The sequence below is a fragment of the Doryrhamphus excisus genome, linkage group LG18 (assembly GCF_037039965.1).
Source record: "Doryrhamphus excisus strain RoL-2023G ecotype Guam linkage group LG18, RoL_Dexc_Guam_v1.1, whole genome shotgun sequence".
NCBI classification, from domain to species: Eukaryota; Metazoa; Chordata; class Actinopteri; order Syngnathiformes; family Syngnathidae; genus Doryrhamphus; species Doryrhamphus excisus.
Genome location: NC_136374.1, coordinates 2987041 through 3010806, shown reverse-complemented (window position 1 = coordinate 3010806; position 23766 = coordinate 2987041). Strand labels below are relative to the sequence as shown.

Sequence of the window (23766 nt, the reverse complement as noted above, 5' to 3'; positions counted from 1 at the left end):
ATTATGAGCTCAAAAGTCAAGATTATGAAATTAAGTCATAACTGTGAGATAAAAAGTCAAAATTATGTGGTCTCATAATTATGACTTATTATGAATTATTTTGACTTTTTATATCAATCTCGATTTTTTGCAAAATAATATGAAATATGAAATTAAATTCCACTTTTTATGTCATATTTGTAACTTTCGTATGTCATTATTTAGACTTTTTATCTAATAATTACGACTTTTCCATAATTTTCATGAAGCAGAGAACACTGACAGTCCATGGGTGCAATTTGTCTCCTGACCAGAGAGGGCGCTGTACTAAACACGCAGCATCTCTTTGGAGTTTCGTTTCCTTTGTGGCTTCAACGGCGGCCGAGGCGTTCAGTGAAAGTCGGAAGTTGGGAGTTTCGCCAAGTGACACTTGACAAAATGGCAGAAGATAATAGTTACGAATCCATGCTGTGTGTTAAACCGGAGGTCCACGTCTATCGTATCCCCCCACGGGCGTCGAACCGCGGATATCGGTAAGAAATTGCTTGCTTTCACGACTAGGTCCGCAACTGTCAAGTTGCTAGCTTGAAGTTGCTAGTAGACCCATTATCGGACACTTAGTTGGCGTCGACTGTTTATTATTTATTTTAGTTTTTTTGTCCGACTTTTCACTCACAGCGTTCTGAAAGATTATTAGCATTTATTCATAACGCCAAACTGTATCAAATAGCACATTACTTTTTTTTCCCTCTCAAACTCGTCATCTTACACATTATGGCAACTTTATGACTATTTATATCAGGTCCTAAGCGCTAAGTGATGAGTTGGTGCATTTCCTAGTCGGTTGATAAAGCTTACCTTTTTATAACATTTTCTACGCTTAGCACCAAAGTACAAGAATACTTGGTCTGTTCTGACTTTTTGCGAATTTGACTTCCTCTTGTTGTGAAGCTGGACAGTTGACATTGAGGTCGTCTGTTTGTACGAACGAGTGTGCTAAATTCCAGTATGCTAAATAAACTGCCCTTGGGTGCTTTCTATGCATGTAGAACAGGGGTCTCAAACTTAAAAAAAAGTCTAAATAACAACATACGAAAGTTAAAAACATGACATTATAAGTGGAATTTCATTTCATATTTCATATTATTTTGAGATTTTTTAACTTTTTTTGCAAAATAATATGAAATATGAAATTAAATTCCACTTTTTATGTCATATTTTTAACTTTCGTAAATGTCATAAAGAAAATCAATCAATCAGTAATAAATAAATATACAGTAAAGTCTCGTTATATCGATATTCTCGGGAGTCGGAAAAAATACTGATATAACCGGACTATCCATATATCCGATCCTGCGCCGAACTGCATTAAAAGTGGGCGGATCTTTGATATGGCATGTAATTTTCTCCTTGAGTTCATGGATTGCGTATCTAGCATGCTTTTGTACTACAATACATTTTGTACTACAGTAAATAAAAATAAACTTACGCTGTAGTGATTACCGGTTACCGGGACATAATTCACCCCGGAACTATCGATAGGGAAGGTGTTGCCACCCGGAGGGGTAGGCGCGAGGGACGGGTGTTTTCCGCTGTGTGTGCTGCACTCTGGTGGTGGAAGTGTGAAAAATAAAGTTGACTGGAAGCAGCCGTTCGCCGTGTTCTTTTTTGGTATTGAAATCCTTAAGCAAAGATTGATTTAAGCTGCTTTTGTATCGATATAAGCAGACCAAATTGGCTGGCGGGAGATGAAAAGGGCATCGTAGTAATCGGATTATCATAATAACCGGGTATCGTACTAACGGAACTAATTATATCATAAAAGACTAGAAATTTGCCGGGAAATGAAAATAGTATCGTAATAAGTAGTAATTTGTTTTAACCAATATCGATATAACGAGACTTTACTGTAATAACAATAATAAAACGGCAAATAATAAAAACTTAAGAAAGCACATATAGTTGGTGGGTAGACAAATAATTATTTTCAGATTAAAATGAACAAAGCATTATTAGAGCCCTGTAGACATGACAAAACACGACTATAGTCACATTTATACTCTTTTTATTTACAACATATTGCGTAACTGCAGGGTCTTGAGACACATGCTAACTCGCAAACTAGACAGCTAGCGACCTAAACGGTAGCCTTCAAGTTATTTCCTTTCAACTTAAATAGCCAAAAACTTACCACTTCCACACGGATAGGGAGGATAACTATTAACAGTTATTTAACCTTTAACATGAACATTAATCAAACATAATAATTTTTTCTGGGTACATGATACCATACAGCCTCCATATCAAACTTGCGCGGCCCGCACTAACATTAAACTTTCATATCAAGGCGGGGGCCTCAAACTAGTGTCCCGCAGGCCGCGTGTTTGAGACCCCTGGTCTTGAGACACATGCTAATTCACAAACTAGAGAGCTAGCGACCTACACGGTAGCCTTCAAGTTACTTCCTTTCAACTTAAATAGCCAAAAACTTACCACTTCCACACGGATAGGGAGGATAACTATTAACAGTTATTTAACCTTTAACATGAACATGAATCAAACGTAATAATTTTTTCTGGGTACATGATACCATACAGCATCCATATCAAACTTGCGCGGGCCGCACTAACATTAAACTTTCATATCAAGGCGGGGGCCTCAAACTAGTGTCGTGCGGGCCACATTTGGCCCGCGGGTCGCGTGTTTGAGACCCCTGATGTAGAATGACTCCTCATGCGTGTATGCTATTTTATCAGTTGGCAAGAGACACGCACCCACTAGTGGCCGTACAAGTGTTATCAGTGCGGAACCCAGATATAATTTACTAACTGTCACAGGATAATTAAAAATGATAACTCTGTGGTTTATGGAAATGCGTGGGTGGTATTATATAATGGACAGCACTTTAATGCTGATATTTGTCCTTTGTAGTGCAGCCGACTGGAAGCTGGACGAGCCTGCGTGGAGTGGGAGATTGAAAATCACGGCAAAGGGCAAGATGGCCTTCATCAAGTTGGAGGACAAAAACACAGGTAAACAAAGTAAACAGTGGTATGAAAAAGTCTGGGCACCCCTCCTTACAAAATATCTCTAATTGAGTCAGGTTTGATGGTTACCGAGCATGGACAGCCCGCTTTAAATCACACCACACATTTTCAATAATATTTAGGTCTGGGGACTAAGATGGCCGTTCCAGAATGTTGTACTTGTTCCTCTGCATGAATGCTTTAGTAGAATTGGAGCTGTGTTTAGGGTCATTGGGTCAGTACAAAAAATAGTTCTCAATCAGAAATCACTCCATACTCTTTATTGCTCTCTGGTTCTACCATATCTTACTTATTGTGTGGAAATATGGACTAATAACTATAAAAGCAATCTTCACACTAAATGTACTGCAAAAAAGGTCAGTAAGGATAATTCATAATGCCGCCTACAGAGAACATACTAACTCCTTATTTCTAAAATCACAAATACTTCAACTTGCTGATATAGTTCATCTTCAAACAGCTAAAATAATGCATAAGGCTAAAAATAACCAATTAGCTAAAAATGTCATCCAATACTTCTCTACAAGAGAGGAGAAATATGATCTCAGGGAAGAAGTACATTTGGAACACTTCTATGCTAGGACTACGTTATGCTAGCCATAGCATTTCAGTAAGTGGAATCAAACTATGGAATGGATTGAGTAAGGAAATCAAACAATGCACAACGATGAGCCAATTCAAGAAACAATACAAGCAGTTGATGTTTGCTAAATACAAGGATGAAGGGTCTTGAACCAGTCATGATGTGCTATATATATCACTTTATCACATACTACAGTATTAATTGTACCCTGTACCCTAGAAACCGCCCATGAATGATACGGGAAAAGGCCGAAATGATACTGTGTCAAAGCCCAGGGCAGTGATACTGATAAAATATAGAGTTTAACCATGTCAGTATCAGCCCCCGTAGCTGTCCACTCAGAGCGCGCTACTCTGGTATCGTGCCCGTGAAACAACCAATCAGAGAACAGTGCACGAGGGTTTGTTTTGCTGCCGTCTGTGCTCTGTCAACATGTCAGCGGTTGACACTCCCGGCGAAAGACAAATAAGGAAAATAGCAAACAGAATATTAGAAATGGAACGTTTTATCACCATTAATGAGGAGGACACTCTTGAAATGATGGAAAAAACTAAAAATGCAAATACAAGTCGGAAAACCAAGGGCGACTGCAACTGCAAGAACGAATGAAGACTGGTAGAAAGTATTCCCCCACCTGAGTTAGACAAATACGTGTCTATGTTTATTGTAACGTTGTTGCCGACGCTATGGAAAGGACACGACTGTGATCGCTAACAAGCTTTTATTACACAACAATACTGGCTACTGTCGGCCGTAACCACGCCGTTGCAACCACCGCCAGCAACGCAACAGTGCTTCCTCAACACGACACGCCCCCACCCCTGGTGCAATCTCTCAAATCAAAATTCAACTCTCTGGCACGTTACATGATGGAAAAACTAAAGTACGTGATAATAAGCTCATGATTAAATAGTATGTGATAATAAGATCATCACATGGTTTGTCTGGTATCAGGCCCAGTATCATGCCCCCACGTGCTAGAATCTGACAGATACTGAAAAAGATACTGACACTTGGGGGCATGATACGGGGCCTGATACCAGACAAACCATGTGATAACCTCTAAATATTGACACTTACTATGGTACCCATTATGGCATTGGATGCTCATATCACCTTGTACTTTGGTACGAGGTGCATTATTAAAAAAAAACAACAACCTTAAACTGTATTATGGAAAGCAGGAAGTGAACAAATGTAACAGTTACTGATTATAAAAGTACCAGATGGAGGGGTAGGATTTAATAAGCTTTGCTTCTTCCTACTCCTTTTGGACATGTGGAACTGGGAACTAATTATGGGATGCACTCAATTGTAATCTGATGCATGTTCAAATGAAATAAAACCATTACCAAAGTCAATGGCACGGCCCTTGCTATTGTCGTTGCCAGGGTTATTAGCATTTATACGTTTACGTGTAGATGCATTTTTTTAAATGCAACGTTGTGTGGACACCATTTTTTTTAAAAAGTATGCCCCATTTTGTCTATTTATTTGGCTAAATATTTCTTATATACTTTCTTCTTACATAATCTTTACTTTGTGTAATATCATGACTTTATTCCCATAATATTTTATCATATTTTCCAAAAAGGGCAACCCAGCTGTCTTCGGGCGTGAGGCGGGGTACACCCTGGACTGGTGGCCAGCCAATCACAGGGCACATATAGACAAACAACCATTCACACTCACATTCATACCTATGGACAATTTGGAGTCGCTAATTAGAATTAACCTAGCATGTTTTGGGAATGTGGGAGGAAACTGGAGTACCCGGAGAAAACCCACGCATGCACAGGGAGAACATGCAAACTCCACACAGAGATGCCAGAGGAAGCTGAAGCAGAATATCCGGCCATCTGAAACTAACTTGGGTTCTGCAGCACGACAATGATGCAAAAACAGCACCTCTGAATGGCTGAAGAAAAACAAAATAAAGACTCATTGCAAGTTATTGCAAACACTTCATTGCAGTTTATTGCTGGGTGGCCCAACGAGTTACAAATACTACTTGTCACACTACTGCATAGCCATAGAAGCATTCACACCTATGGATAATCTGAAGTCTTCATTTAACATAACATGCATGGGATCGTGACTTATTATGTTTAGTTTCTCTCTTAAAATCATGCATATTTAATTTTTTTTTTCCAGAGAATGTTCCAAATTGTGCTTACTCTGTACTACTGTACCACTGTACTACTGTCTGTCTGTATTTGCAGGAGAGCTTTTTGCCCAAGCTCCTGTTGATCAGTATCCGGGGAGTGCAGTTGAAGCTGTCACAGACTCCAGCAGGTATTTTGTCATCCGGATAGAGGATGGAAATGGTAAGACACTTTCATATTGACCATATTACAAACTTTTATAATGGTGCACTTTTTTTCAAGTAGAATTTAGGGAAGGGGTGTCCAACTACTGTATAGTCCAGGGGTGGGCAAACTACGGCCCGGGGGCCACATCCGGCCCGCCAAGTGTTTGAATACGGCCCGCCCGTTCTTTCCAAAGTATTTCATTTAAAGTCAACATACAAGCTGGCATCATGGCGTGAGCCGATATTTTCATGGTTTGGAGGTTTTATCAATTTCGTTATTTGATGCGGTCTGTTGTTTACAAAGTGAAAAAAGGGACACAAGCACATAATAATAATAATATTAAATAATAAATGTATTCTTATTATTATAAATTTATAACGCACTACATCAAATAAATGATCTCAAAGTGCACATATAGCAGATTGCATGACACTTTTACAGATACAATAATTTCGTTATTTGATGCGGTCTGTTGTTTACAAAGTGCTCCTGAAAAAAGGGACACAGGCACATAATAATAATAATAATAATAATATAAAATAATAATAACAAATAATATAAAATAATACTCAGTTTATTCTTCTTATTATAAATTTACATAATAGTAATAATAATAAAAATAATAATAATATAAAATAATAACAAATAATAACAAATAATAATAATTTATTCTTATTATTATAAATTTATAACGCACTTTACATCAAATAAATTATCTTAAAGTGCACATATAGCAGATTGCATAACACTTTATGCGGTCTGTTGTTTACAAAGTGCTCCTGAAAAAAGGGACACGGGCATATAATAATAATAATAATAATAATCATCATCATCATCAATTTATTGTTATGAATTTATAACGCCCTTTACATCAAATAAATGATCTTAAAGTGCACATATAGCAGATTGCATGACACTTTTACAGATTTAATAATTTCGTTATTTGATGTGGTCTGTTGTTTACAAAGTGCTCCTGAAAAAAGGGACACAAGCATATAATAATAATATTACAAATAATAATAATAACAAATAATAATAATATAAATAATAATAAATGTATTATTATAAATTTATAACGCACTTTACATTAAATAAATGATCTCAAAGTGCCCATAAAGCAGATTGCATAACACTTTTACAGATACAATAATTCCAGCTGGACTGTTTCGTGTAAAATATCGAGTCTGCCCCCCCCCCCCCCCCGTCAATTTTGTTAAATCAATGCGGCCCACCAGTGAAAAAGTTTGCCCACCCCTGGTATAGTCCCTAGCTGTTTTATGTTGTTTGTTGTTTGTTTGTTTGTTTGTTTTTTTTACTGGCACATATTCTAAAAATAAACTCTAAAAACAAACAAATGAAAAAAATCAATCATTAGTTTTACAATAATAAAGTCAAAATATGAATCAGAATCAGAAATGGTTTATTGCCAGGTATGATCAAACACATACCAGGAATTTGTTTTGGTGAAGTAGGTGCAGACACATCTATTAAAAAAAATGAAAATACAAAATATACAGAATAAACAGTATAAATATATGTACAAAGACTGTTTTTTGGTTGTTATTCCTAAAGGTGAAAAAGTAGCAAGAAAATTTTGCTGAAAAATAATGTAGCGTTGCAATATTAATGAAAAAATATCTAATGTTTTAAGTCAAAATATGAGAAAATAAAAACATAGCTTGGGGTAAAGTGAGAAGGCGAGAATACATTCAAAATATGATTAGAATGTATCTTTTACTCTGTTGCTTTTGTGTCTGAGTATTTTGGAAAGCGCTATACAAATAAAATGTATTATTATTATCGTTATTATTAGAATAAAGTAAGAATACTACAAGAACATTTCTGAACGTTATTTAAAAAAATATATGAAATATTGGGGGGGAAATAGAGAAAAAAAAAAAGCAAAATTTTTACGAATAGGCTTTTTCACCTATATCACACAGCTGAGATTTTTTTTTCTTGGACTATAACTTATAACTTTTTCACATATAAATCTACTTGTGTGGCCTTAATAAATATCAAGATGGGCCAAAGTTTGCATCCTTTGTTTCTCTACGTGGCCCCTGCTGGAAAACCTTTGGACACCTCTGAGACTGCACATTCTAAATCACAAGACGGCGCCATAGTATAAATGAACGAGTAATGTTACATAAAAATACATGTATGGCTTGTCAAATATGTCATGTAAAAATTACGGCTCTATCTCCCATCTTTTTTAAAAGGCCGCCATGCTTTTATCGGACTTGGATTCGCTGATCGTGGAGACTCCTTTGACTTCAACGTAGCTTTACAAGACCATTTTAAGTAAGTCTTTAACATGTTGTTACCAGTCAGTGTGTTGTGTAATGGTTGTGGGATGTTTTTTTTGCACTGTAAGAGGGTTTTAAACTAAATATTCCAACTTCTGGATTGATAAGAATCAGCCATAAGTTCTTAGAATTAATCGATTCAATAATGTTAGTGCGGCCCGCGCAAGTTTGATATGGATGCTGTATGGTATCATGTACCCAGAAAAAATTATTACGTTTGATTCATGTTCATGTTAAAGGTTAAATAACTGTTAATAGTTATCCTCCCTATCCGTGTGGAAGTGGTACGTTTTTGGCTATTTAAGTTGAAAGGAAATAACTTGAAGGCTACCGTTTAGGTCGCTAGCTCTCTAGTTTGCGAGTTGGCATGTGTCTCAAGACCCTACAGTTGCGCAATATGTCGTAAATAAAAAGAGTATAAATGTGACTATAGTCGTGTTTTGTCATGTCTACAGGGCTCTAATAATGCTTTGTTCATTTTAATCTGAAAAAAATCATTTGTCTACCCACCAACTATATGTGATTTCTTAAGTTTTTATTATTTGCCGTTTTATTATTGTTATTACAGTAAAGTCTCGTTATATCGATATCGGTTAAAACAAATTACTACTTATTACGATACTATTTTCATTTCCCGGCAAATTTCTAGTCTTTTATGATATAATTAGCTCCGTTAGTACGATACCCTGTTATTATGATAATCCGGTTACTACGATGCCCTTTTCATCTCCCGCCAGCCAATTTGGTCTGCTTATATCGATACAAAAGCAGCTTAAATCAATCTTTGCTTAAGGATTTCAATACCAAAAAAGAACACGGCGAACGGCGACTATAGTCGTGTTTTGTCATGTCTACAGGGCTCTAATAATGCTTTGTTCATTTTAATCTGAAAAAAAATCATTTGTCTACCCACCAACTATATGTGCTTTCTTAAGTTTTTATTATTATTGTTATATTTATTTATTTATTACTGATTGATTTTCTTTATTCTTGATTTGTTTGTTTATTTTTCATCTTATTTTGAGTAGAAAAATAAAAAGTAAGATATTTAAGAACAGTGGAATGTTTTATCAGAGCTTTTATTGTAGAAAATTGGAACCAAAGCAAAGTTTTTAATTTTTTTTTGTTTTTAATAAATGCGTTTTTTTTGTTTTTTTTTTGGAAAACCTGATGCGGCCCAGTCTCACCCAGACCCGAGCTCCAGTGGCCCCCAAGTAAATTGAGTTTGAGACCCCTGGCCTAAATGAAGTCCATTAAAAAAAATCCATTGAAAGGGAAGGATGGAAGGTGGAATTAAAGATATGTATTTATTAGTGCTCATGTCTCATACAAAATACACATTTCCCACCCAAAATTACTATAAAATGAACGAACAAATGATATATTTCAAGTTAATTAACACAATAAGGTTTATGTGTGCACAAGTCGGGGGTACATGGTTTCAGGTCAAATGTCTGAAGGAGTACGTGACTGGAAAAAGTTTGGGAACCACTACTCCCTACTAGTATTTTCACTGTACTGATATCGTCACGCTCTTCTTTCTAAAGGTGGGTAAAGCAAGAAGGTGAGCTGGCCAAAATGGAGGCATCCCAGAGTACTGAACCGAAGCTGGACCTCAGCTTCAAGGAGGGGCAGACCATCAAGATCAGCATTGGGGTTCGTGTGTTAGTTAGTAGAATGAGCCAGTATGATGTCGGTATGAAAGTTTTTGGCTTATTCTTGGATGTTCGAAGTACATTATAAAAAATACTGAATGTTTTGACCACACTAAAAACTTTCAAGGTGGAAAAATATCACATCAATTCCACCCTCGGACATCTCTGTGTGGAGTTTGCATGTTCTCCCCGTGCATGCGTGGGTTTTCTCCGGGTACTCCGGTTTCCTCCCACATTCCAAAAACATGCTAGGCTAATTCTAATTAGCGACTCCAACTTGTCCATAGGTATGAATGTGAGTGTGAATGGTTGTTTGTCTATATGTGCCCTGTGATTGGCTGGCCACCAGTCCAGGGTGTACCCCGCCTCTCACCCAAAAACAGCTGGGATAGGCTCCAGCACCCCTGCGACCCTCGTGAGGAAAAGCGGAAGAAAATGAATGAATGAATGAGTAAATAATAAAAGAATATATAGGGCTGCACGGTGGTCGAGTGGTTAGCACGCAGACCTCACAGCTAGGAGACCCTAGTTCAGTCCCACTCTCAAAAAAATGCTAGGTTAATTAACTACTCCAAATTGTCCATAGGTATGAATGTGAGTGTGAATGGTTGTTTGTCTATATGTGCCCTGTGATTGGCTGGCCACCAGTCCAGGGTGTACCCTGCCTCTCGCCAAAGACAGCTGGGATAGTCTCCAGCATACCCACGACCCTCGTGAGGATAAGCGGTAGAAAATGAATGAATGAGTAAATAATAAAAGAATATTTAGGGCTGCATGGTGGACGAGTGGTTAGTGCGCAGACCTCACAGCTAGGAGACCCTAGTTCAATCCCACTCTCAAAAAAATGCTAGGTTAATTGGTGACTCCAAATTGTCCATAGGTATGAATGTGAGTGTGAATGGTTGTTTGTCTATATGTGCCCTGTGATTGGCTGGCCACCAGTCCAGGGTGTACCTCGCCTCTCACCCAAAAACAGCTGGGATAGGCTCCAGCACCCCTGCGACCCTCGTGAGTAAAAGCGGAAGAAAATGAATGAATGAATGAGTAAATAATAAAAGAATATATAGGGCTGCACGGTGGTCGAGTGGTTAGCACGCAGACCTCACAGCTAGGAGACCCTAGTTCAATCCCACTCTCAAAAAAATGCTAGGTTAATTAACTACTCCAAATTGTCCATAGGTATGAATGTGAGTGTGAATGGTTGTTTGTCTATATGTACCCTGTGATTGGCTGGCCACCAGTCCAGGGTGTACCCTGCCTCTCGCCAAAGACAGCTGGGATAGGCTCCAGCATACCCACGACCCTCGTGAGGATAAGCGGTAGAAAATGAATGAATGAGTAAATAATAAAAGAATATTTAGGGCTGCATGGTGGACGAGTGGTTAGCGCGCAGACCTCACATCTAGGAGACCCTAGTTCAATCCCACTCTCAAAAAAATGCTAGGTTAATTAACTACTCCAAATTGTCCATAGGTATGAATGTGAGTGTGAATGGTTGTTTGTCTATATGTGCCCTGTGATTGGCTGGCCACCAGTCCAGGGTGTACCCCGCCTCTCGCCCAAAAACAGCTGGGATAGGCTCCAGCACCCCTGCGACCCTCGTGAGGAAAAGCGGTAGAAAATGAATGAATGAGTAAATAATAAAAGAATATATAGGGCTGCATGGTGGACGAGTGGTTAGCGTGCAGACCTCACAGCTAGGAGACCCTAGTTCAATCCCACTCTCAAAAAAATGCTAGGTTAATTAGCAACTCCAAATTGTCCATAGGTATGAATATGAGTGTGAATGGTTGTTTGTCTATATGTGCCCTGTGATTGGCTGGCCACCAGTCCAGGGTGCACCCCGCCTCTCGCCCAAAAACAGCTGTGATAGGCTCCAGCAAGCGGTAGAAAATGAATGAATGAATAATCTGAGTGAAATGTTCCAATTCTTTGTTGCAGAACATCAAGAAGAAGGATGCATCAAGTGCTAAGCCCCGGCAGGCAGCTGGAGGTTTGCTCCCACCACCACCAGCAGTCAAGGCTGGAGGCGTCATCCCACCACCTGGCAGCCAGCAGCACACGGCCACACCAGCGCAGACAAACACGGGTGATTCACTTTCTGTTCTTGACAAAGGACTTGACAAAAAATTTGACAGAATATGAAATAGTTGCGGGCTGCACGGCGGCCTCTATTTATTGTTCCAATAATGATGTCACACATTGCACTAACACTAACCCCGTCTCCTGAATTAGGAAACATGTTGATACGACAGCATTAATCACTGGCTCCTCTTATGGAGCGTGAATGGAAACTAGTTGGGTTATGCTTCTGGCCTTCAAAATAAGAGCGCAACATCCTGTCTAATCATGCAAACAAAATAAGGGTGTCATAAAACATGTCTTACATGACAATTGGAATTGCATCTGTGACTGTCTTCCTTAACCCTTAGATGCATGAGTGACTGGACCTTAAACTCTTCCATAAGTGGGTCAAAAATCACCCATATTAGAATTAATGTGTTTTTAAGCCATTTTTGCCATTTTGGTTAGGAATAATGCTATAGCATACTTGACTATGCCAATGCTATAGTATTCCAGATTGACAGTATCTCAGACAGGTGTAATACCTGTACTGCATATTCTATTTTACAAAAACTGTGCTAGTGTTAGCTATTTATAAAGTATGCCCAACAATACATATAGTCATGTTAGCCAGCTAGTGTCAGCTCGCTATAAAGTAGGCTCATTTGTAGTCATGAAAGACACATACACAATATTATATGAAGATAATACTTATTGTATTAGCACTTTATGTGTAAAATAATCTTCCCGAGGGGTGACACTTCTGATATAGTCTGTGTGGTCTACAGTTAATTTATTCCTGACAGACAAAGTTGATAAGAATCAAAGGTTCCTATTCAATTCCATAGAAAATACATGCGGGTCATTTTTGACCCACTTATGGAAGGTTGGGGTAGTAACACAAAAACTACAATTTCTTAACATTTATAAAAGGCAAGTTAAAAATGTGAATGGCATTATATCAAAAACATGTTTTTTGAGGAATACCTGGAATATGAATATATTATATTTGAATATATATATATATGTATTTTTCATTATAAAGATATTTCAAGAAAACAACCTGACTGGGTCATTTTTGACCCACTTATGCATCTAAGGGTTAACTACAAGCATGGCATGATGTTTGTTGAAGATGTCGTATTGCAGTGGCTGCCATCAGAACACACACACACACACACACACACATATACCAAAAGGACACAGTCTATGCTGGGAAAATGAGTGTAAAAGTTTTTTTTTTAAAAAAGGAAGGTCCTCATACAGCCACCCCACTCATATGACCCATCCTCATTCCTCCCAAATGCAGCCCCTCTTTTAGACTTTGGGTCTCCCAGCTCCGAAACGCCGCCCAACTCTGACTTGTGGGGAGATTTCACGTCGGCCGGCTCCAGGTAAGTATCCCAGCACCACTGGATCAGCACAGCACCATATCCACTTCCTGTCACAGTCCCGTTTGCCTCTCCTCCAGCTCCAGTACAGATGCCGTCAAATCAGGATGGGTGCAGTTTAGTTGAGTGGCGGCCAGAGGGGGCTCGTGCTGGTTGCATACATTCCGCGGACGGAGATGATGGTTTGGGAAGAAAAAAAACTGGTTGGACTCCCTCACAGCACCCAGCCAGCAAAGGATCACATGAACCCTAGCTTGCTCTTTAGGGGGAACCACATGGTCACATGTATATACATGGTGCATACATTACACCTTTACACTCTATGCAGGAGGACCGCTTCCCTCTCTGGCCTTAAATCAAACATCTCCTTTTATTTCTGGGATAGTCACACTGCATCCCTGATCGGGATCCTGTACAGAATCAAATGAAAGCATTTCGTTGTCTTCCTTTTCTTTCTCCAGTCTTCTCAAAGTTGTCCTATTGAAGTTTGTGTTCAATAACTATTCCCATTCTTTTCTTTTAGGAGGTCCTGCAATACTGAGTTTGGTAGTGCTGGTGTGTTTTTTTTTTACATTTAAAGATTTTAAAATTTTATTGAAAGAGCTTTTGGTCTCAGATGTACTGGATGAATTCATATATGTCGTTTATTTCTTTGAAATCTATTACAATGCTTTTCACGTGCCTTTTACCAAAAAGGAATTTCCTTTAATCTTATTCAAAAGTTGCACTGAGTATTTGAATAAGTGCCTCTCAGTAGAAGAAAAAAAACTAATTGTACAAAATTCTATGTAAATAAACAATGTATTACATTTCCTTTTACTTTTTATTTTGTTTAAATCTGTTTAGTAATATCAATAATAGGTTGACACAAGCTTAGGTCAAGGGATGTACAGGGTTAGTCATGGCTCCATCCATCTAACGCAGGGGTCTCAAACTCAATTTACTTGGGGGGCCACTGGAGCTTGGGTCTGGGTGAGACTGGGACGCATCAGGTTTTCCCCCCCAAAAAAACGCATTTATTAAAAACAAAAAAAAAAATTAAAAACTTTGCTTTGGTTCCAATTTTCTACACAAAAAGCTCTGGTAAAACATTCCACTGTTCTCAAATATCTTACTTTTTATTTTTCTACGTGAAATAAGATAAAAAATAAATAAACTAATCAAGAATAAAGAAAATCAATCAGTAATAAATAAAATAAAATAAATTACAATTAAATAAAATAATATTTATAATAAAATAAATATAATAATAATAAAACGGCAAATAATAAAAACTTAAGAAACCACATATAGTTGGTGGGTAGACAAATGATTTTTTTCAGATTAAAATGAACAAAGCATTATTAGAGCCCTGTAGACATGACAAAACACGACTATAGTCACATTTATACTCTTTTTATTTACAACATATTGCGCAACTGCAGGGTCTTGAGACACATGCTAACTCGCAAACTAGACAGATAGCGACCTAAACGGTAGCCTCCAAGTTATTTCCTTTAAACTTAAATAGCCAAAAACTTACCACTTCCACACGGATAGGGAGGATAACTATTAACAGTTATTTAACCTTGAACATGAACATTAATCAAACGTGGGCCGCACTAAAATTAAACTTTAATATCAAGGTGGGGGCCTCAAACTAGTGTCTTGCGGGCCACATTTGGCCCGCGGGTCGCGTGTTTGAGACCCCTGATCTAACGGGTTTGCCTCCATTGGGTCAACATCTTAGTGCACACGAAGAAGAAGAAGGTGTTAAGTGATAGTAAATTAGCACATTTTAATTGAACACATTTTGCAACAAAAGAAGGCATACATGTGTGTATGTACGTTAAATAAAAAAAATTATACAAATTTCCACTGCATTGACTTTGTTTATGTCTATTTTACTAATGTTCCGGACATATTCCCTGTGCAGGCTTGTGATGACAGTGTCCCATGACTATGGACCATTGTGTGTGCGCGTGCATGCTGGAAGTCCCTCCCCGGAAGAAAAAGCGTGGGGGTAAATTCGGAAGAAGGCGGTGATGCTGCAGTGGCTAATATGTCGCGATGCTAACTGGGTGTGATTTGCCGCCCGAAGAAGCTCAGCTCGAACGACGTTAAAACTCCAGCTATCCTCAGAGGTGAGTAATAATAATAATAATAATGACAATGGCTATACCGTACGCACATGCGCATTGGTGAGTATGAATAGCCCGCGCTTACGTGCCGCTGTTAGCAAACAAGTTTCTTAATTCGTCATCACTTTAGCCTGGGTGGATACTTTACTTGTTGGACTGACTTACTGAATAAGATTCAAGTACGTAATATGATTAAATACACAGTGTGACCCTTCTTTAATGTACGAAGGCATTTATAAGTCTGCATTTGTAGAGAAGTGATTGTATTTAAACTGGACGTGTGTGGACATCAACAGGTGGGAGACTGACTGCAAATAGTCGAGCAACTTAGGCATTATAGGCAATGTTACCAACGTTTCAGTAAGAGATGTCGCTATTGGCCGGAAAGTCGCGCGAAGTGGAAACATTACGTCGTCGTCATTTGCATATGATGTTCATTCATTCATTTTCTACCACTTATCCTCACGAGGGTCACTGGGTGCTGGAGCCTATCCCAGCTGTCTTCAGTTCAGGCGAGAGGCGGGGTACACCCTGGACTGGTGGCCAGCCAATCACAGGGCACATATAGACAAACAACCATTCACACTCACATTCATACCTATGGACAATTTGGAGTGGGAGGAAACCGGAGTACCCGGAGAAAACCCACGCATGCACAGCCAGCAAAGTCACATAAAATATGGAATTTTTAAACAATAAAAAAAGAAAATGAATCACTCACCATACACTGTATTAGATTTAGCCAACAAATACTGACACCCAGTGGCCAATGTAGCATACTACATTCACAATTGCATTGCTTCTTCTGCCTTATATTTGTACTTTATTTCATTTAGCCATTTTTTTTGCTTGACAATGCTGAATTTAGGTCGATAACAAGTACAATTTACTTCCATATGTATATTGTTTTACCAATAATAGGCAGTTTTAAACCGTGAATCATTTATTCACAAATTCTGGAAAAAAAAAAACAAAATAGAGTGAGGGTGCAGTGTTCGAACTGCAATATAGCGAGGGATGACTGTGTAGAAATAGCAGTACTTCTTTACAGGTTGTACACTGACTACTCCAAAGGATATACAAGTGAAATTTATATTGTAATATTGTCCCTTGAAAAGATATAATATACTGTAATGCAAGGGTCTCAAACATGCAGCCCGCGGGCCAAATGTGGCCCGCAGGACACTAGTTTGAGGCCCCCGCCTTGATATAAAAGTTTAATGTTAGTGCGGCCCGCGCAAGTTTGATATGGATGCTGTATGGTATCATGTACCCAGAAAAAATTATTACGTTTGATTCATGTTCATGTTAAAGGTTAAATAACTGTTAATAGTTATCCTCCCTATCCATGTGGAAGTGGTAAGTTTTTGGCTATTTAAGTTTAAAGGAAATAACTTGAAGGCTACCGTTTGGGTCGCTAGCTCTCTAGTTTGCGAGTTAGCATGTGTCTCAAGACCCTGCAGTTGCGCAATATGTTGTAAATAAAAAGAGTATAAATGTGACTATAGTCGTGTTTTGTCATGTCTACAGGGCTCTAATAATGCTTTGTTCATTTTAATCTGAAAAAAATCATTTGTCTACCCACCAACTATATGTGCTTTCTTAAGTTTTTATTATTATTATTATATTTATTTATTACTGATTGATTGATTTTCTTTATTCTTGATTTGTTTATTTATTTTTCATCTTATTTTGTGTAGAAAAATAAAAATTAAGATATTTGAGAACAGTGGAATGTTTTATCAGAGCTTTTATTGTAGAAAATCGAAACCAAAGCAAAGTTTATTCATTTTTATGTTTTTAATAAATGCATTTTTTTTTTTTTTTTTTTGGAAAACCTGATGCGGCCTAATCTCGCCCAGACCCTAGCTCCAGTGGCCCCCAAGTTTGAGACCCCTGCTGTAATGTGAAGGGTGTCCCTTTTTACACAGGGATGTAACAAGGGGTCCCTCACAACCAGAGTAAGGCAAATGTATGCATACTATAAGGTCAGGAGGGGCCTGGCTTGGTGGTGTTGGGGGTAGGGGGGGGGGCTCTGTGGTATTGACACAATGACCCACTGTTGGTAACTATGGCAATGGCAACACAGATATGCTCACATTGAATATACGTATTACATTGCTTGTTGTTCTCACGACTACAAAATGATTCTTACTATTCTTATTTACGGACATTTTTTCAAATGTATCTATATGTATATGTATGTATTCACGTTATAATTGTCGTACATCCCTGATCAAAGTGTTAAGAACTAGGGATGTCAAAAAATGATATGACCAATATTGTCCAACTCTCAATTTTCGATACCGTAGTACTGTATGGTAGAACATACTTCAAACTCCAAACAGATGGCCAATGGTGGAATTGAATTCGGGTCTCCTAGCTGTGAGGCCTGTGCGCTAACCACTCAGTCGCCATGCAGCCTACAGTATGTTTTGTATACAGCATTTTTTTTAAATATTGTTTTTCATGATCAGGAAAAAATCCAATAGCGATATCAACCGATATTGCATTTTTATGCCTATGTATGTTGGGACGATAATTATCTGGTCAGGTTGTTTTCGGGTTGTTTTCTTGAAATATCTTTGTAATGAAAATTTTTCATCATTTCATATTCCAGGTATTCCTCAAAAAACATGTTTTTGATATCATGCCATTCACATTTTTAACTTACCTTTTATACATTTTAAGAAATGTTAGTTTTTGTGTTACTACCCCAACCTTCCATAAGTGGGTCAAAAATGACCCGGTCAGGTTGTTTTCTTGAAATATCTTCATAATGAAAAAAAAATATCATTTCATATTCCAGGTATTCCTAAAAAACATGTTTTTGATATCATGCCATTCACATTTTTAACTTATCTTTTATACATTTTAAGAAATTGTAGTTTTTGTGTTACTACCCCAACCTTCCATAAGTGGGTCAAAAATGACCCGGTCAGGTTGTTTTCTTGAAATATCTTTATAATGAAAAAAAAAATATCATTTCATATTCCAGGTATTCCTAAAAAAAACATGTTTTTGATATCATGCCATTCACATTTTTAACTTACCTTTTATAAATTTTAAGAAATTGTAGTTTTTGTGTTACTACCCCAACCTTCCATAAGTGGGTCAAAAATGACCTGCATGTATTTTCTATGGAATCGAATCGGAACCTTTGAGTAAAATGTTAATTCTTGTTCAACAGGTCTTCACATTTCAATAAGGAGTGTACGTATGTTAAATGTTGAAAATGATAAAATTATGTTTTGGAATGAGGTTAATTTAATACAGTGATTTCAGTGTCTTGTGTTTTTCTTTAGTGGGTCTGTGGGCTGGCCGGTGCGTCGTAGTGGGGTGGAAGTGGGAGGTGGCTGAGTCGTCGTCGTCGTTGTCGGAGGAGGGCTGTGCTTCTTTTCTTTTTAAACCTGCTAATCCTGCTGCTGCCCTCAATCTCCGAGAGGAGGAGGTGAGCAAGGACGCATACTCTGCAAGTTCACTCCGACACTATTATTAGTATATCGGCTCCGGAAGATTTGTTTTTTTTTTCTGATGGTTTAAATATGTCTGCTACAACCAGTTCCGCTGAACACCAGGATAGCGACTCCAATAAACTGGAATCTGTGATACAGGTGAGCTCCACCTGCTTCCCGTGTGTGTGTGCGTGGCATTTGTTTGCTTTCCACTGTCATCATCATGTTTGTGTTGCCCCGAGCTGCACAACACCATGTCTGCATATATAATGTCCGGTTGTGTTCATCAGAGGCTGGAGGAGAGTGTTCTATCTGAGGAGAAGAAGCTAACCGTGCGGGGACCCTCACCGGATGCTCCCCCTACGTGTCTCCCAGCGAGAGTTCGGGAGATTGTTACAAAGAACCTCAAGGAAAGCCGTGAGTACGCTTAAATTGTTAAATAACTAAAATATTTTTTTTTTAAACGCTCTTTGTCGTCGTGTCTTTTTCAGCTCCGGAAGCAATGTCTTCACTCATGTCCCTTCAGGAGGAGAACCGAGTTCTGCAGGGAGAGCTTGCCAAGCTGGAGGACCTGCTGGCGCATAGCAGAGCAGATCGAGATGAGCTAGCCATCAAGTACGGCGCAATCAGCGAGCGGGTAAGACCCAAAAAGGTCCATGATGTGAAAATATAAACGTGACATTGGGTATTTTTGGCTCTTTGTCTGAGATTTACTGGTCTCCCAGGTGATTGGGCTGGAATGATCTGAAGTGGAATGTTGCCATGGCATCTGTTGCCCCAGGCGACTCCAAACAGGGGCTTCAAGTCATTTAGATGAGGGTCTCTTGGTAGGAGGGGCCACGACATCCAGTGTGGAGTTAAACATCACCATAGGGAGAATTCCGGCTATATTTCCAAACACAAAACATGTCTTTAGGAATATGCTAATCAAGTCATTCCACATGCGCTTTTGCAAAGATGTTTTTGTTGACATTGTCACAGAGGTATTAATCCAACAATCACTTTACTCTTAGTTTAATTTGCCGTATCTTGGACTCCTTATTTAAGTGCACCAAACGGCCAAAATATTACAAATGGCTGTAAAATTCAACATAACTGCAAACTACAATAACAAACCAAATGTGACCGTGTCAATCAATAGCAATAACACATTTTGCTGGACGGTAATTGTCCTACAAACTATTCCAAATAAACAATATTATTGTCGACATTATTTCAAGAAAATTAATTCATTCATTTTCTACCGTTTTTTTCCTCATGAGGGTCGTGGGGGGTGCTGGAGCCTATCCCAGCTGTCTTTGGGCAAGAGGCGGGGTACAGAAAAGTAGTTTTATGAGAATATATTTGTAAAATAATGAGAAAAAATAAAGTAATTTTAGCATATTCAAGAAAAAGAACCGTAAAAACGAAATAATTTGCAGTAATTTTGCAAGTATAAAGTCAAAATTTAAAGTAAAAAAGTCAGAAATTGTAATATTATGAGGAAAAATACTGTAATTTTAATGTCATAAAGTAGAAATGTAAAAGAAAGACAAAAAAAAACAAAAAGTTTTGCTTTCATTCATTCATTCATTTTCTACCGCTTTTCCTCACGAAGGTCGCGGAGGGTGCTGGAGCCTATCCCAGCTGTCTTTGGGCGAGAGGCGGGGTACAGAAAAGTAGTTTTATGAGAATATATTTGTAAAATAATGAGAAAAAATAAAGTAATTTTAGCATATTCAAGAAAAAAAAATGTAAAAACGAAATAATTTGCAGTAATTTTGCAAGTATAAAGTCAAAATTTAAAGTAAAAAAGTCAGAAATTGTAATATTATGAGGAAAAATACTGTAATTTTAATGTCATAAAGTAGAAACCTAAAAGAATGACAAAAAAACAATTAATAAAGTTTTGCTTTCATTCATTCATTCATTCATTTTCTACCGCTTTTCCTCACGAAGGTCGCGGAGGGTGCTGGAGCCTATCCCAGCTGTCTTTGGGCGAGAGGCAGGGTACAAAAAAGTAGTTTTATGAGAATATATTTGTAAAATAATGAGAAAAAATAAAGTAATTTTAGCATATTCAAGAAAAAAAAACGTAAAAACGAAATAATTTGCAGTAATTTTGCAAGTATAAAGTCAAAAAAGTCAGAAATTGTAATATTATGAGGAAAAATACTGTAATTTTAATGTCGTAAAGTAGAAACCTAAAAGAAAGACAAAAAAACAAAAAGTTTTGCTGTCATTCATTCATTCATTCATTCATTCATTTTCTACCGCTTTTCCTCACGAAGGTCGCGGAGGGTGCTGGAGCCTATCCCAGCTGTCTTTGGGCGAGAGGCGGGGTACAAAAAAGTAGTTTTATAAGAATATATTTGTAAAATAATGAGAAAAAATGAAGTAATTTTAGCATATTAAAGAAAAAGAACCGTAAAAATTAAATAATTTGCAGTAATTTTGCAAGTATAAAGTCAAAATTTAAAGTAAAAGTCAGAAATTGTAATATTATGAGGAAAAATACTGTAATTTTAATGTCATAAAGTAGAAACCTAAAAGAAAGACAAAAAAACAAAAAGTTTTGCTTTCATTCATTCATTCATTTTCTACCACTTTGCCTCACGAAGGTCCCGGAGGGTGCTGGAGCCTATCCCAGCTGTTTTTGGGCAAGAGGCGGGGTACAGAAAAGTAGTTTTATGAGAATATATTTGTAAAATAATGAGAAAAAATAAAGTAATTTTAGCATATTCAAAAAAAAACGTAAAAACGAAATAATTTGCAGTAATTTTGCAAGTATAAAGTCAAAAAAGTCAGAAATTGTAATATGAGGAAAAATACTGTAATTTTAATGTCGTAAAGTAGAAACCTAAAAGAAAGACAAAAAAACAAAAAGTTTTGCTGTCATTCATTCATTCATTCATTTTCTACCGCTTTTCCTCACGAGGGTCGCGGAGGGTGCTGGAGCCTATCCCAGCTGTCTTTGGGCGAGAGGCGGGCTACAGAAAAGTAGTTTTATGAGAATATATTTGTAAAATAATGAAAAAAAATAAAGTAATTTTAGCATATTCAAGAAAAAAAAACGTAAAAACGAAATAATTTGCAGTAATTTTGCAAGTATAAAGTCAAAATTTCAAGTAAAAAAGTCAGAAATTGTAATATTATGAGGAAAAATACTGTAATTTTAATGTCATGAAGTAGAAATCTAAAAGAAAGACAAAAAAAACAAAAAGTTTTGCTTTCATTCATTCATTCATTCATTTTCTACCGCTTTGCCTCACGAAGGTCGCGGAGGGTGCTGGAGCCTATCCCAGCTGTCTTTGGGCGAGGGGCAGGATACAAAAAAGTAGTTTTATGAGAATATATTTGTAAAATAAGGAGAAAAAATAAAGTAATTTTAGCATATTCAAGAAAAAAAAACGTAAAAAAAAGAAATAATTTGCAGTAATTTTGCAAGTATAAAGTCAAAAAAGTCAGAAATTGTAATATTATGAGGAAAAATACTGTAATTTTAATGTCATGAAGTAGAAATCTAAAAGAAAGACAAAAAAACAAAAAGTTTTGCTTTCATTCATTCATTCATTTTCTACCGCTTTGCCTCACGAAGGTCGCGGAGGGTGCTGGAGCCTATCCCAGCTGTCTTTGGGCGAGAGGCGGGGTACAGAAAAGTAGTTTTATGAGAATATATTTGTAAAATAATGAGAAAAAATAAAGTAATTTTAGCATATTCAAGAAAAAGAACCGTAAAAACGAAAGAATTTGCAGTAATTTTGCAAGTATAAAGTCAAAATTTAAAGTAAAAAAGTCAGAAATTGTAATATTATGAGGAAAAATACTATAATTTTAATGTCATAAAGTAGAAACCTAAAAGAAAGACAAAAAAACAATGAATAAAGTTTTGCTTTCATTCATTCATTCATTCATTTTCTACCGCTTTTCCTCACGAGGGTCGCGGGGGGTGCTGGAGCCTATCCCAGCTGTCTTTGGGCGAGAGGCGGGGTACAGAAAAGTAGTTTTATGAGAATATATTTGTAAAATAATGAGAAAAAATAAAGTAATTTTAGCATATTCAAGAAAAAGAACCGTAAAAACGAAATAATTTGCAGTAATTTTGCAAGTATAAAGTCAAAATTTAAAGTAAAAAAGTCAGAAATTGTAATATTATGAGGAAAAATACTGTAATTTTAATGTCATAAAGTAGAAATGTAAAAGAAAGACAAAAAAAACAAAAAGTTTTGCTTTCATTCATTCATTCATTCATTTTCTACCGCTTTTCCTCACGAAGGTCGCGGAGGGTGCTGGAGCCTATCCCAGCTGTCTTTGGGCGAGAGGCGGGGTACAGAAAAGTAGTTTTATGAGAATATATTTGTAAAATAATGACAAAAAATAAAGTAATTTTAGCATATTCAAGAAAAAAAAACGTAAAAAAAAGAAATAATTTGCAGTAATTTTGCAAGTATAAAGTCAAAAAAGTCAGAAATTGTAATATTATGAGGAAAAATACTGTAATTTTAATGTCATAAAGTAGAAACCTAAAAGAAAGACAAAAAAACAATTAATAAAGTTTTGCTTTCATTCATTCATTCATTCATTTTCTACCGCTTTTCCTCACGAAGGTCGCGGAGGGTGCTGGAGCCTATCCCAGCTGTTTTTGGGCGAGAGGCAGGGTACAAAAAAGTAGTTTTATGAGAATATATTTGTAAAATAATGAGAAAAAATAAAGTAATTTTAGCATATTCAAGAAAAAAAAACGTAAAAACGAAATAATTTGCAGTAATTTTGCAAGTATAAAGTCAAAAAAGTCAGAAATTGTAATATTATGAGGAAAAATACTGTAATTTTAATGTCATAAAGTAGAAACCTAAAAGAAAGACAAAAAAA

At 37.1% G+C, this 23766-nt stretch overlaps 2 protein-coding genes across 3 annotated transcripts in view; both read left to right on the top strand.

Moving 5' to 3' along the window:
• The first annotated feature begins 336 nt into the window (after positions 1–336).
• necap2 (NECAP endocytosis associated 2) lies at positions 337–14166 on the top strand. The gene is made up of 8 exons (XM_058054650.2): positions 337–512; positions 2911–3011; positions 5832–5936; positions 8144–8225; positions 9778–9886; positions 11827–11974; positions 13259–13343; positions 13421–14166. The coding sequence occupies exons 1-8, from the start codon at positions 418–420 to the stop codon at positions 13464–13466; spliced, it is 771 nt and encodes a 256-aa protein (XP_057910633.2). The 5' UTR covers positions 337–417; the 3' UTR covers positions 13467–14166.
• Positions 14167–15328: 1162 nt separating this feature from the next.
• The window catches only part of crocc (ciliary rootlet coiled-coil, rootletin), a 37099-nt gene continuing 28661 nt past the window's right edge, over positions 15329–23766 (top strand). Inside the window, exons 1-4 of one of the 2 annotated variants that reach the window (XM_058054647.2) lie at positions 15335–15463; positions 18766–19074; positions 19206–19332; positions 19407–19552. In XM_058054647.2, the coding sequence (XP_057910630.2) occupies positions 19006–19074; positions 19206–19332; positions 19407–19552 (342 nt within the window). In that variant the 5' untranslated portion in view covers positions 15335–15463; positions 18766–19005. Of the gene's footprint in view, positions 15464–18765; positions 19075–19205; positions 19333–19406; positions 19553–23766 lie in introns of both variants that reach the window. The other variant, XM_058054648.2, reaches the window with a different exon arrangement.

Coding starts and splice junctions, on each gene's coding strand:
- necap2 (XM_058054650.2), top strand. CDS start 418: ATGGCAGAAGATAATAGTTACGAATCCATGCTGTGTGTTAAACCGGAG. Junction 513..2,910: donor GCGTCGAACCGCGGATATCG/GTAAGAAATTGC, acceptor TGTCCTTTGTAG/TGCAGCCGACTGGAAGCTGG. Junction 8,226..9,777: donor GCTTTACAAGACCATTTTAA/GTAAGTCTTTAA, acceptor TTCTTTCTAAAG/GTGGGTAAAGCAAGAAGGTG.